Source organism: Dryobates pubescens, chromosome 24 (assembly GCF_014839835.1).
Source record: "Dryobates pubescens isolate bDryPub1 chromosome 24, bDryPub1.pri, whole genome shotgun sequence".
Classification (NCBI taxonomy): domain Eukaryota; kingdom Metazoa; phylum Chordata; class Aves; order Piciformes; family Picidae; genus Dryobates; species Dryobates pubescens.
In genome coordinates this window covers 2362627-2376851 of record NC_071635.1, presented here as the reverse complement: position 1 = coordinate 2376851, position 14225 = coordinate 2362627, and the positions used below count along the sequence as shown (strand labels likewise).

At 57.0% G+C, this 14225-nt stretch overlaps 1 protein-coding gene across 1 annotated transcript in view; it reads right to left on the bottom strand.

Moving 5' to 3' along the window:
- The window catches only part of ADAMTS3 (ADAM metallopeptidase with thrombospondin type 1 motif 3), a 58410-nt gene extending 44475 nt beyond the window's left edge, over window positions 1-13935 (bottom strand). The window contains exons 1-3 of the mRNA XM_054172499.1: window positions 13784-13935; window positions 12854-12881; window positions 6743-7134 (exon numbers count right to left, since the gene is read on the bottom strand). Of these exons, the coding sequence (XP_054028474.1) occupies window positions 6743-7134; window positions 12854-12881; window positions 13784-13852 (489 nt within the window). The 5' untranslated portion in view covers window positions 13853-13935. The remainder of the gene's footprint in view (window positions 1-6742; window positions 7135-12853; window positions 12882-13783) is intronic.
- Between the last annotated feature and the right edge of the window lie 290 nt (window positions 13936-14225).

The window sequence follows — 14225 nt, the reverse complement described above, 5'->3', positions numbered from 1 at the left end:
AGGGGGGCAAAGAAAAACTCATGGTTCAACCTCTGAGGGTGGGGGGAAAGCACTTTGAGACCCCCAGTGACTCAGGCAGGAGTAAAGCAAGGACAGGATGATTTGTGGGAGGTCAGGGAGGTCAGCTGCTGTTGCATGGTTGAGCTTTTAAGGCAGAAAGTCGAAGTGATTGGTTAAAGCTCCCAGGCAAGTCGCAGGAGTACTGCAGGAAAGGGAAGGATTAGTTTAAAAGCCCAGGGAAAGCAAATATTTCACCCCAGGAGAGGAACAAAGGGCTGCAGCCTCCTCCAGCATGGCAAGAAATAGGAGGTCAGGGGGTCAAATGGGACTTTGATTTCCACAGCTCTTGCAGGGAGATGGTTGGAGCTCAGTCACAGAATCTGTTTGGCTGGGAGAGTCTCTCTCAGCTCACTGAGCTCAGTCCAACCCAGCACTGCCAGGGCACCACTGAACCATGGCCCTCAGCACCACATCTACACAGCTTTGGAAGCCCTCCAGGGCACTCCATCACTTCCCTGGGCAGCCTGGTCCACGGCTTTGCCCTCTCCCTGGAGGTGTTCAAAGCCTTGAGCGAGCTGGGGCGGTGGGAGGTGTCCCTGCCCGTGGCAGGGGGGGTGGAACTGGATGGTCTTGAAGGTCCCTTCCAACCCCAACCATTCTGTGCTTCTATGAAACCTTCTTTTTCTTGTCACTTTGGAGAAGAGTGACACTCCAGGGAGGTGTCCCTGCCCATGGCAGGGGGGTTGCAACTGGCTGACCTTTAAGATCCCTTCCACCCCAGCCCCTCCTGTGACCCTCTGGGTGTGCTCTGCAGGCAGGGCCAAAGCTCAGCAGAGTTTATTTTCCCCTCCAGATCAGCTCCAGCAGGGCTGCAAACCCCACAGCTGCTCTGCAAGGAGATCTTGCAGCTGGCCCACAGCCCCCTGCACGAGAGAGGTTTCTTTTCCCATGCTCCCAGCCATCCACAAGCCTCCCTTTCATCACTCAGCCACCTTCCCACCTCTGGAAGCTACCCCAGCAGCGGCATGAGGACCTCAAGGAAGGAGATGAGAACACAGCCAGCCCTTAAGTGCTTGCTAAGACTCCACCACCTCTGGCTTGGGGATGTGTGGCCCTAAAATATCCTGCTTGACACAGGCTTCCTTGCCTTAAAATGCACCACAGGAAAAAAGGAACACAAACAACACTTTAAAAATACCCTATCTGGACAAAAACACCCCAAAAAAACCACCAAGCAAGCAGGAAATGCTATTTTGAAGGGTAGCTGCTGCACCACCCTCCACAGGGGCGAAGGAATTCTCTCTGGGAAGCATTCCTGCCTTCAGACCTCCCCTCCTGTGCCCACACAGGCACCCTCAGGCAGCAGAGGGGGTACCCAGAAGGGAGGAGGCACCATGGAAGTAGTGGAACAGGGTGGGGGGAAAGGGACATGAGGGCAGATAAAGCACAGACACAAATGGCTCAGGAGGTCTGGAGTTCAAATCACAGAATCAATTATTGAGGCTGGAAAAGACCTCTGAGGTCAGCAAGTCCAGCCTATGACCTTAGCACCTTGACATCAGCCAAGCCTTGCCACCAAGGGCCACATCCAGGCTTCTCTTAAAGACCTCCAGGGATGGGGTGGGATGGGATGGGATAAGTTGGAAGAGACCTTTGAGATCATCCAGTCCAACCTCTCACCCAGCACCATCTGATCAACTCAACCATGGCACCAAGTGCCTCAGCCAGGCTCCTCCTAAACACCTCCAGGGATGGGGACTCCACCACCTCCCTGGGCAGCACATCCCCATGGCCAATTTCTCTTTCTGGGAAGAACTTCTTCCTCACCTCCAGCCTAAACCTCCCCTGGTACAGCTTGAGACTGTGTCCTCTTGTTGTCCTATGAGGAGAGGCTGAGGGAGCTGGGGTTGCTTAGCCTGCAGAAGAGGAGGCTCAGAGGAGACCTTAATGCCCTCAACAACTATCTGAAGGGAGGCTGGAGCCAGGTGGGGGTTGGTCTCTTCTCCCAGGCCCCCAGCACCAGAACAAGAGGACACAGTCTCAAGCTGTGCCAGGGGAGGTTTAGGTTGGATGTTGGGAAGAAGCTCTCCATAGAAAGAGAAGTTGGCCATTGGGATGTGCTGCCCAGGGAGGTGGTGGAGTCCCCATCCCTGGAGGTGTTTAAGAGGAGCCTGGCTGAGGCACTTGGTGCCATGGTTGAGTTGATCAGATGGTGTTGGGTGAGAGGTTGGACTGGATGATCTCAAAGGTCTCTTCCAACCTGGTTAATTCAATCCTATCCTATCCAATCCATGCCTCTCCAGGCAGGAGGGGAGCAGCTCTTGCAGGAGGGATGTCTCAGGTCAGGGAGCCCCAGCAGCCCTTTTGGCTTTTCTGCTCCACTTCAAGAAAAAAAAATCTCCATCTTTTTTCCACCTGGAAAACCTCTTACCCAAACTGCTTGGATCTTTCCATGCTATGAAAGGAATGTGTGTGGCTCCTTCCATGCTGGCCCAGTTTGGTCCTCTACACTCAGCCCACAGCAGCTCTGCTGCCCAGCTCTTCAGTTTTTCCTATGACCACGCAGTCCCTTGGAACAAGGGAACAGGGGAGGTGCAGCCCAGAGGAAAATCATCACTTCACAAGAGCCCCAACCCCACCTTGCAAACATAAAGTGGAGAACCAAGTGGAAACTCTGAGCACAAAGCCTTTTTACTACTTCCTACTCCACAGACTGAGCACAGAGCAAGGAGGTTCTCCCTGTGGGCCACCCCCGAGCAGGCAAGCCAGAGGCTGGTGTGGACCACAGGGTGCTAAAACCACCTCCTGAAGCCAAGATGCCCTCCCTGCACCCCTGAAAGAGAGCTTTTTGTTTGGCTGGGATGTGACCTTACTTTGCTCCTAGGTCCCTGAGGAACAGGGCAGGAGGCAGAGAACAAGAATTGAGCTGGGACTTGGAAGGGCTCAGATCCTCTGCAGGCTCACATCACCTTGGGCTGGGAGTGCCAGGAGGAGGGACAATGGCTATGAGCTGGGAGGGGGCAGATTGAGGCTGGAGATGAGGAAGGAAGCTTTGCCAGTGAGGGTGGGGAGACACTGGCACAGGCTGCCCAGGGAGGCTGTGGATGCTCCCACCCTGGAGGTGTTCAAGGCCAGGCTGGATGAGGCCTTGAGCAACCTGGGCTGGTGGGAGGTGTCCCTGCCCATGGCATGGAAGATCTTGAAGGTCCCTTCCAACCCAACCCATCCTGTGAATCCATGAATCTATGAAGTGATCTCCAAGCCACTGATGCCTCTGCCTGGGGTATCTGGCAGCCACCAACTCTGTGCAGAGAGAGAAAGCTTCCCAACAGCTGAGTCTGGAGGAGAGCTGTGGAAGAAAAGGGAGCCTTGGAAAGGGTGAGAATGGGAGAGAGACCAGGCAGGAGGAGAGGAGGAGACACCAAAGGGCCAGCAATGAGGCACCTCTATCATGAGCCCACCTCTGGGCCTGTTAGAAGAACTTCCTAAACCAAAGGAGAAGTCAGTAAGGCTTGAGCAGCCACCTGCAGGAGCTCTGACTGCCCCACTCAAAGCAAGGATGGAGCACCTGCTTGCTCTGAGGGACTCCTTCAAGGAGAAGCAAAGCAGACAGAAGAAAGAGTTTCTCCATTCTATTATCTTTACACCACCCTGGCACTTCAGTCACCACCTGCTCCCCTCCCAATGCTCCTTCCACACAAGAAGCCTGAAGAGTGTGGCCAGCAGATGCAGGCAGGTTCTCCTCCTCCTCTACTCTGCCCTGGTGAGACCTCACCTGGAATATTGCAGCCAGCTCTGGGCTCCCCAGTTGAAGAGGGACAGGGATCTGCTGGAGAGAGTCCAAGGGAGGGCTACAAGGATGCTGAAGGGAGTACTGCATCCACTTCTGGGCTCCCCAGTTGAAGAGGAACAGGGATCTGCTGGAGAGAGTCCAGCAGAGGGCAAGGAGGGTGATTAGGGGACTGCAGCACTGCCCTGTGAGGAGAGGCTGAGGGAGCTGGGGCTCTTCAGTCTGGAGAAGAGAAGACTGAGAAGGGATTGAATCAATGTCTATCAATAGCTGAGGGCTGGGGGTCAGGAGGGAGGGGACAGGGACAGGCTCTGCTCAGCTGCACCCTGGGATAGGACAAGGGGCAATGGATATGAACTCCAGCACAGGAGGTTCCACCTCAACATGAGGAGGAACTTCACTGTGAGGATGGCAGAGCCCTGGAGCAGGCTGCCCAGAGAGGTTGTGGAGTTTCCTTCTCTGGAGACTTCCAAGCCTCATCTGGATGTGTTCCTGTGTGACCTGTGCTGGATTCTCTGCTCCTGCTCTGGCAGGGGGCTTGGGCTGGATGATCTCTTTGGGTCCCTTCCAACCCCTAGCATCCTGTGGTCCTAAAGTCCTGAAGAGGTGGCACAATGCCACTACATGCTCACCACCTCTGGAGCTGCTCAGCTTTGAGAATCCTCTTTGCCAGGGTTTAGGACATCTGCAGGAAGTGCTCTGTCCCAGAGAAGTGCCAGGGGTGAAGCCCAAGCCAGGCTGAGAGCGCCCAAAGCCTGCTCAGTCAGAGGGGGAGGAGAGGCTGAGGGCTCCCAGATGGGGTCTGTCCACCCAGCAAGGCAGCTGCAGCCCATCAAACCCAGTCAGGGAGTCCCAGGAGCTGCCAAGCAGAGCAGAGTGCACGTGGCAGGAGCAGGCACAGGGGGTTGACTGGGAGGCTGGAATTCCTGTGGGAAGCAGGCAGCAGGGCAGGGGAAGAGCAATGCAGGAATGCTAAATGAGCCTGAGCCACTGCTGCCTGCCAGGTGGACAACATTCTGAGTCAGGGGGCTGGGATTAACCTCCTTGAGAGCTTCCCATGTGCTACAACCAGCAGCAGCTCAAGTGCTTGACTCCAGACTGCTGTTCTGACCCCACAATGGCTTGGAAGGGACCTTCAAGATCAGCCACTTCCAACCCCCTGCCATGGGCAGGGACACCTCCCACCAGCCCAGGCTGCCCCTCATCGGGAGGAAGGCTCTTCAGGGTGGATCCAGGCTGCCCCTCATCAGGAGACACTGGAACAGGTTGCCCAGGGATGTGGTTGAGGCTCCATCCCTGGAGACATGAAGGGTCAAACTTGCTGCAGCCCTGGGCAGCCTGCTCTAGCTGGAGCTGTCCCTGCTGAGTGCAGGGGAGGTGGACAAGATGAGCTTCAAGGGTCCCTTCCAACCTGATGCATTGTGTGATTCTAGCCTGGTTGAGAGATGCAGAGCACAGCAACAGGGACACCAGAGAAGCTCACTTCAGGTCACTTCTGCCAGCCTTGGAGCTGGCAGGAGGAAAAGCTACATCAGTGTGGAATCCCACCAGCCTTCAGCATCCTTTATCTCACATTCACTTGCTCAGAGCTCCAAAAGGCTGTTGCAAGAGCAACATGAGGTAGGCAAGGCAAAGTGCTCCAAAGGATGGTTCCCAACCCTGCCACAATGGTTCAGGACCTTGAAGGTGCCCCTCAAAGACTACAGGAGACAGCTTGGGCTGAGGTGAATCGAGACAAGAGGGACTCAGGAGCATTCCCTCACTCTTCTGTTCAAACTAAGAGCACAGCTTCTCCTGGGCCAGGCCCTAAGAGCATGGAAAGCACCTGAAGGGCTTCTCCTGCTGTGAGAAAAGAGAGGCAATAAGCCCCACACCCCAGGAACCTCCTCCTCTTCACTCAGGCCCCCTCTGGCACCTGCTGTCTTCTGCTGCTGGTGAAGGCAGCCACTGCTTCACTGCAGTTCAGTGCCAGCACAGCAGGAGCAGCTTGGCAGCCACATGGCAGCCTCTGCTGGAGCTGCTGCACTCCTTAAGCTCATTGCAGCTAATCCAATTGCTTGCCTTCATCTGCTGCCTCACTGCACCAAGGAGCTTCACTCAGGACAACTGCCCACAGACACCTCTCAGCCCAAAGGTCTCTCTCACTGCAGGCAGCACACCTGAAGCTCTCTCCATCCAAGGAGACTCACAGAATGGGTTGGGCTGGAAGGGACCTGAAAGATCATCCACTTCCAACCCCCCTGCCATGGCCAGGGACACCTCCCACCAGCCCAGCTTGTGCAGGGTTTCATCCAGCCTGGCCTTGAACACCTCCATGGAGGGGACATCCACAGCCTCCCTGGGCAAGATCAGGCATCAATGCCAGGGGCCAAACAAGACATTTGGTGGCCAAACCAGACCTCATTGCCATGGGTCCAACCAGACCTCAAGGCCCAGGGTTCAACCAGACACTGTCAATGCCAAGGGTCCAACCAGACATTTGGTGGCCAAACCAGACCTCAATGCCAAGGATCCAACCAGACATCATCAATGCCAAGGATCCAATCAGACCTCATCAATGCCAGGGGTCCAACCAGACATTTGGTGGCCAAACCAGACCTCATCAGTGCCAAGGATGCAACCAGACATTTGATGGCCAAACCAGACATCAATGCCAAGGATCCAATCAGACCTCATCAATGCTAGGGGTCCAACCAGACATTTGGTGGCCAAACCAGACCTCATAAATGCCATGGCTCCAAACCAGACCTCATCAATGCCATGGGTTCAACCAGACATTTGGTGGCCAAACCAGACCTCATTGCCATGGGTCCAACCCAGACCTCCTCAATGCCAAGGGTCCAACCCAGACATTTGGTGGCCAAAACAGACCTCAATGCCAGGGGTCCAACCCAGACCTCCTCAATGCCAGGGGTCCAACCCAGGCAGCAGTGCCGCCCCCAGAAGCCTTACCAGCCCGTCACAGTTGCTGATGGCCACGGACGCCCCGGGGACGTCGGTGATGTCTCCCACGTAGGCGCAGTTGGTGCGGAGAGGCTCTCTCCTCCAGGAGCTGTGGGTGGCAGCTGTGGCCCGACTCCTGTTGCCAGCATCACCCCCAGAGTCTTCAAACCACTCCAGGGTGGCCCGGGGCGCCAGCAGGCGGGCGTTGGGCTTCAGGCGGAGGTGGAACTGCCTGCCGAAGGCGCTGACGTTGAAGTAGAGCTGCCTGGGGCCCTGGGAGGCCTCCCGGGGGGATCTCCTCTGGTGGCTGGCAGAGAGGATGTTGGAGATGTAGCTGCCATCTGCACCGGTGCTGATGGGGATCACGAACCCGTAGGGCCTGGCCCTGCCGCTCCCAAGCGCTGCGGAGGGAAGCAGGGAGGCAGTTTCAGGCTGAGCCCAGGACAAGCGGCCCCAGGGCGAGTGGGGAAGTGGCAGGAGGGCAGCAAATGACCAGTGAAAAGGGAAAATGAGGTCCAAATGATCTCACTGGTCTGACCACTGACAAAGTTCTTCCCAGAAAGAGCTGCTGGCCCTCGGGATGTGCTGCCCAGGGAGGTGGCAGAGTCACCGTCCCCGGAGGTGCTCAAAAAAGGGATTGGATGTGGCACTTGGAGCCATGGCTCAGTCAGTCAGGAGGTGTTAGGGATTGGGTAAGAGGTTGGACTGGATGAGCTCTGAGGTCTTTTCCAAGCTGGTTCCATGATTCTATGAACCAGCTCTTTTTTTTCCAGCTTCTTTGCTCTAGCAGATCCTGGCTGGTGGCTTTTGCTTGGCTGCTGCTGACCTTGGCTGCATTCTTTGTTGTGGCTAAGTACTAACAAGCCACAGGCTCTGCTCTTCTCTCTCTTTTCCCTTGCACAGGGGGAAAGGCAGCAGGCAGGCAGGGGGAAGCTGTTGGCAGCCCCCTGGTTTTGTCCAGGGAGGTTCTTGTGTTGTATGTTTTGTACACACTCACTGCACCTCCTGCTCCCAGCCTTTAGCCTGCTTGTCAATACACCTTTGGCTGCTTCTAACTGAGCTAGTCTGGCAGTTTTCTTTTGGGGGGGATCATTTCAACCCACCCCAAGCAGCCAAACCCAAGCTCAGGTTAGAGCAACAGCATTGGGAAGCTGAGGCTGAAGGTGCTGCGACAGAGCAGTGTGGCACCAGAGCAACAAGCGGGACACTGCTGCTGGCTGTGCTCAGAGGGTGCTCCAGGGGCAGCTCATTTGAGGCTGGAGGTGAGGAGAAAGTTCTTCCCAGCAAGAGAGATTGGCCATGGGGATGTGCTGCCCAGGGAGGTGGAGGAGTCCCCATCCCTGGAGGTGCTCAACAAAGGATTGGACGTGGCACTGGGAGCCATGGGTTAGCTGTCATGAGGTGTTAGGTAACAGGTTGGACTTGATGATCTCTGAGGTCTTTTCCAACCTGGTTGCTTCTGTGATTTCATGAAGTCAAAGAACCATAGGATGGGTTGGGTGAAGGGGAAGCTTCCTAGATTTGGGTTGGAAGGGACCTGAAAGATCCTCCAGTTGCAACCCCCCCTGTCACACCTCCTGGCAGCCCAGGTTGCTCACTCAGCACTGTCAAGAATTAGTTGGAATTTGCTCCTAAGGTGATTAGAATCACAGAATGGCTCAGGTTGGAAGGGACCTCAGAGATCATCTGCCCCAACCCCCCTGCCATGGGCAGGCACACAACTGAATCACAGAATGGCTCAGGTTGGAAGGGACCTCAGAGATCATCTGCCCCAACCCCCCTGCCATGGGCAGGGTTGCCTTGCAACCAGACTCAGTTGCTCAAGGTCTCATCCAACCTGGCCTCAAACACCCCCAGAGAGGAGGCAGCCACAATCTCCCTGCTCCAGAGTCTCAGCACCTTCATACTGAAGAACTTCTTCCTAAGATCCAGTCTAAACCTACTCTCCCTCCCCTTCAAACCATTCCCTCTTGTCCCATTTCTAGACACCCTTATGGAAAGTCCCTCTGCAGCCTTCCTGTAGGATCCCTCCAGGTACTGAAGAGCAGCTCCTGAATTAAGGCAAACAAAAGGTGGCCACAGCCACAGCAGCTTGCTCCTCTGCTGCTAGCTCCTGCAGCTAGGGGCACCTGGGCTTGGTCTGCTCCTCACCCATCCAGCTAGGCAGCAAAGCTCAGATCCTTGCACCTGCTTTGGTTAACTGAAGGGGCAGCTCAGGGAATTCTTTGCAGGCTCTTGCCAGCCTCTGCTGAGCTGCAGGTGAAGGGTTTTTCATCTGGGCTGGGACAGGGAGGGCAGCCTGGCTCTGCTGCTCTGCAGGTCACACATCCCAGAGGTAGAAGCAATGAAGCTGCAGTGTGGGAGGCTGAGGCAGGAGGTAGGCACAGCGTCACCTCAAGGGCCAGCAGCTTGAGGTTTACTATTTCAGGAGTGACAAGGGGATGATTTCCCCCTGACAGCTTGCAGGCACTTGCAGTGCATTATTCATTAAGGCAGTTAATTAAGCCTGGGTAACTCCCCATCTCCAATACATTCCTCACTGATAGCTAAAAAAGAAACACCACCACCAAAACACAACCCAACCTAACCCCTCTGTGGCTTAATTTGTCCTAAGTGACTTTCCAGGCTAGGAGAAAAAGATTAGCTGCTGACAGCAGCCAGCCCTGGGCCAAATCAAAACCTACACCACCGATGCAAAGTGACACTTCACAGGGAACTTAAAAGTAGGACAGCCCTTTTGGAGCCCATCCTGGCCCAGCTTCTGCTGTCACTGAACCTCCAGGCTCTGGGCAAGCCACACTTGGGGCAGCACAGCTCACAGCACCGAGCACTGGTGAACTCTGAGCGGTTTAAAGCCCTCAAGAGCAGGATAAATCCCAACCAGCAGCTGTCTCTGCTCTGAACATATGGATTGCCCCTCAACAAACACCATCGATCCCTGCCAGCCACAGCCACCCACTGCCTGGCTTGGGAAGCCAGCAGACACTCACTGCTGACCCAAAGCCCACTGAGATACTGGCTGCCTGTGCTGAGAAGACCCAGGTGAGCCATCAGCCACAGAAGCACAGAATGGGTTGGGTTGGAAGGGACCCTCAAAATCATCCAGTCCCAACCCCCTGCCATGGGCAGGGACACTTCCCACCAGCACAGCTTGCTCCATGCCTCATCCAGCCTGGCCTAGAACACCTCCAGGGAGGGGACATCCACAGCCTCCCTGGGCAGCCTGTGCCAGTGTCTCACCACCCACACTGCCAAGAATTCTCCACTCTCAGTCTCCCCTCTCCCAGCTCAAAGCCATTGTCCCTTGTGCTGTCAATTCCAGCCCTTGTCCAAAGTCCCTCTCCAGCTCTCCTGAAGTCCCTTTCAGGTACTGGAAGGCTGCTCTAGGGTCTTCCTGGACCCTTCTGTTCTCCAGGCTGAACAACCCCAACTCTCTCAGCCTGTCCCCATAGGGGAGGTTCTGCAGCCCCTCTCATAATCTTTGTGGCTTCCTTTGGACCCTCTCCAGCAGCTCCACATCCTTGTGCTGGGGGCCCCAGAACTGGAGGCAGTACTCCAAGTGGGCTCTCAGCAGAACAAAGCAGAGGGACAGAATCCTCTCCCTCATCCTGCTGCTCACATCATAAAAGGCCACCACATTTGTCAGGCAACCAAGCATCACTGAGCTCCATCCCAAGGAGGTCCTGCACTGCCCAGCTGCACGTTGCCCTAGACTGGTCACAGGTTCCCCTGTACTGGACAGTTTCCAGCCTCAGCTTGGCAGGGTGCTGGGCCAGCTCATTTCAACTACACCATCACCTGGAAAGGTTGGAGCAGATGATCCAGGGGGTCCCTTCCAGCCTGGCATTCTGGGATTCTGTGATTTGGGACCACAGAATCAGAGAATTGCCAGGGCTGGAAGGGACCTCAAGGCTCAGCCAGCTCCAACCCCCTGCCATGGGCAGGGACACCTCACACCGCAGCAGGTTGCTCACAGCCACCTCCAGCCTGGCTGCAAACACCTCCAGGCAGGAGGCTTCCACCACCTCCCTGGGCAACCTGTGCCAGGCTCTCACCACCCTCATGGCAACAATTCCTGTGAAAACACAGACTCAGAGATCTGTGAGTGCACAAACCCACCAGCCAACACCCTCTTCATCTCCCACCTTCCCAGGTAGAATCACAGAATCAATAAGGTTGGAAAAGACCTCAGAGATCATCAAGTCCAACCTCTCACCCAACACCTCCTGACTAACTAAACCATGGCTCCAAGTGCCACATCCAATCCCCTCCTGAACACCTCCAGGGATGGTGACTCCACCACCTCCCTGGGCAGCACATCCCAACAGCTAACATCTCTCTCTGTGAAGAGCAAGGGCCACATCAGCTGCAAAAGCTACCAAGGCACCACCAGAACCTGTCCCACACCAAGCCAGTGCTGGGGGCTTTGTGTGAGGTGCCCTATTTCCACACAGCCCCCCTCTCTGCCCATGCAGCAGCATCTCTCCTGCAGCTCCTGCATCTCAAATGTTCCTGACTGCAGCAGCAGCAGCTCTGGGGCCGGGAAGGGAAGAGGAAAAAAAGCTGAAGGACACAAAGTTCTTTCCCAGCTGAAGGCATCCTGCCTGCTGCAGCCTGTGATTTGCAGACACATTCCTGTATAGCTTATGGTTTCTGAAATTCAAATACAATCTATTTCTCCTGGAAACGACCCGAAATAAAGCCCAGGCTCAGCATACCACTGGAAAAGGACTCTGCTTGCCAGGGAGGTTTAAATGGACCTTGCTGTCTCGGCTCCCATTATTCACCCAGCGCAGTGGAAACCAACCTAAGCCCAGGAGGACGTGCTGCCAGGACTGAAATTGAGACAAGAAGACCTCCAAAACTCGGAGAAAATGCTTGAAATGCTTCTCTGTGCAAAGCCTCCGCTCAAAACCTCGACCAAAACCTCAGAACTGCAGGGCTGAGGGCAACTGGAAATAGAATTGCCAGGGGTCCGCTCCCGCCGCTGCTGCTGCTTCTCGGGCTGGAAAGCTTCCCCCAAGCACCCTCCCAACGAGCAGATGCTCCACAGCCAGCTCTGCAAAGGCTCTTCTCACGACCAGCCTCCCTCCACAGCCTCCTCCAGCCCAGAGACCCCTCCACAGCCTCCTTCCAGCCCACAGAGCACTAACTGATGTGAACCTCAACCAACGTAGATCTCCAGAAACGAAACTGTGCACGCAGCCTGCTGACTAAAGGAAGCTTCTTGTCTTTAGAGAGGAGTTGGAGAGGCTTCAGTTTCACCATGAAGCACCCAGGGTGCCCCTCGCCCAGCAGACCCCAGCCCTGCTGCACTGCACTTTCCCTTCCCCAAGGGCACCACTGCAGACTCATCATGAGGCACACACAGCACCACCCGGTGCCATCCATGGGCTATGAAGAGGCCTTGGCATTAGAGATGGGGATTTTTTTCCAGCTCAAAGAAAAGGTTGAGCCCTTCCAACACAGAAGGAAAATGGGATGAAGGCCCCAGCCAAACAGGGTAGAAACACAGAATTGTTTGGGTTGGAAAAGGCCTGAAAGCTCATCCAGTCCAAACATCAACCCACCACCGCCAGGGCCACCAAACCACGGCCCCAAGTGCCACGGCCACGGGTTTCTGGAGCACCTCTGGGGATGGGGACTCCACCACCTCCCTGGGCAGCCTTCTTCCAACCCCTGACCACTCCTCCAGCAACTAAATTGTTCCTAATATCCAACCTAACCCTCCCCTGGCACCATTTCAGGCCCCATTCAGGGGAGGCATTTCCTCCTCGATTCAGAGCTGAGCACAAAGTGTCTGACCCAGATTTGCTGTCATATCCCAGGCTGGGTTTGCCCTCGCATCCAGAGGGGCACGCTGCAGTTTCAACCTCCTCTTGCTCTCTGTTTCAGCAGGGCAGCCCAAACCCGTGGGGCTGCAGAAGTGCACAATGAGAGGGCTTGCAAATTCAAGTCATGCCACATCACAATGCTCCTGGGTGGCACTGGTGTGGTGGTGGCGGGTTGGGGTACAGGAGGGAGGGCTGGCCTGCATACAGATCACTTTGCCAGCAAATAAGCTTCCTCCACCTATTCCCCATCTTGACAGCAGCACTAAGAGTTGAAAAAGGCCCTTACCTGTTTGGATCTGCTCTTCTTTGTCAGCCTGGAAAAAAAAAAGAGAGAGAAAAGAAACACGTGTAGGAAGTTGGGTTTGGGGAGGGGGGATTCACTGTGTGCAGTGTGTGACAGCAGTGAGCTTCCAGGAGGCTGGAAAACGACTTGTCCTGTGCTGCACCACTCTTTACATCTCTGGTATTGGGTTTCTGGGGGTGGCACTTCTCCCTAAGCGAACAAACAGCTGCTCCCACGCGTGGACTAGCAGAGTAGGTCTAGCAGCAAGGGAGCTGCAGGGAAATCCTCCTCCCGAGCGCCCTGCTCTACAGATCTTTTGCGCCAGAGAGGAGCTCCAGCGGCCAGAGAGAAGCCACCCAAGTGATGGGTGCCGTAAAGCACAGGGTGCCGGAGTGGTGCAGAGCCACGCGTGGGGACCAACTTCTGTTTCGCCTCCGCGCTGGGGAGCTGGAAAGGGAAGCGAACCTCCCAAGCGGCAGCAGGGGCAGCGCTGGCGGCAGCTGGCTGCCAACGCCAGCTCATCACCACCGTGGCACCAGCGGGGGCCGCGGCTACGGGACCGGACCCGGCGGCGGCGATGCTGCACGCCCGGTAATCGCAGCTCCGAGCTCGGTGCCGGAGAGGGGAGAGCCGGACGCTGAGATTTGCAAAGGGATAGAGGGACAGTCGCCCTCGGGACCCTCCCCACGGCAGCCCACCCGCGGGCCGCCGTGCCGCGGCTCTTCCAGCCGAGCTCCGGGGACAGCCCCAGCCCGCAGCTCCCCTGGCCGGGGACCGAGGGAAGGGGGCGGCGACAGCTCCGGCAGCCTCCCGGGCCCGCTGGCAGAGGGACCGGCACGGAGGCGAAGGGGGGGCAGGAGCCGGTGCGCGTGTGCGTCCCCCTCCCCCCCGCGACCCCCGGTGCCACCCCGCTCGGCTGCCTGCCTCACTCACCTGCCGTCCGGCGGCGGCGCGGAGCCCCAGGAGCGCGGCTGCCACTACCCACAGGGGCAGGAGCAGCATCACGGGGACCGCCGCCCAGCCTTCCCCGCACGCTGCCGGCCCCCGCCGCGCCGCTCCTCGGCCCTTCCGCCGCCTCCTCTCCTCTCCCCTCCGCCGCCGCTTCAGCCGCGCCCCCCCCACCCCCACCCCCCCCTCCCCTCCCCGGGGAGTCCCGGGGCCGGCGGCCGGGCCGGGCGGAGGCGGCAGCGGCGGGCGGTGAGCGTCCGCGCCGCCTCCTGTTGCTCGCTGCGCCCCTGCCTGGGCCGCGCATCGCGACCTGCGGCGTTAATAAAGCCGGTGCGGCCCCCCGGGCGCGGCCCCGCCTTCGGCACCGTCCACGTCAGGGGCCGGCGCGGCTCGGCACGGCACGGCTCGGCTCCGTTCGGGGGGGTGT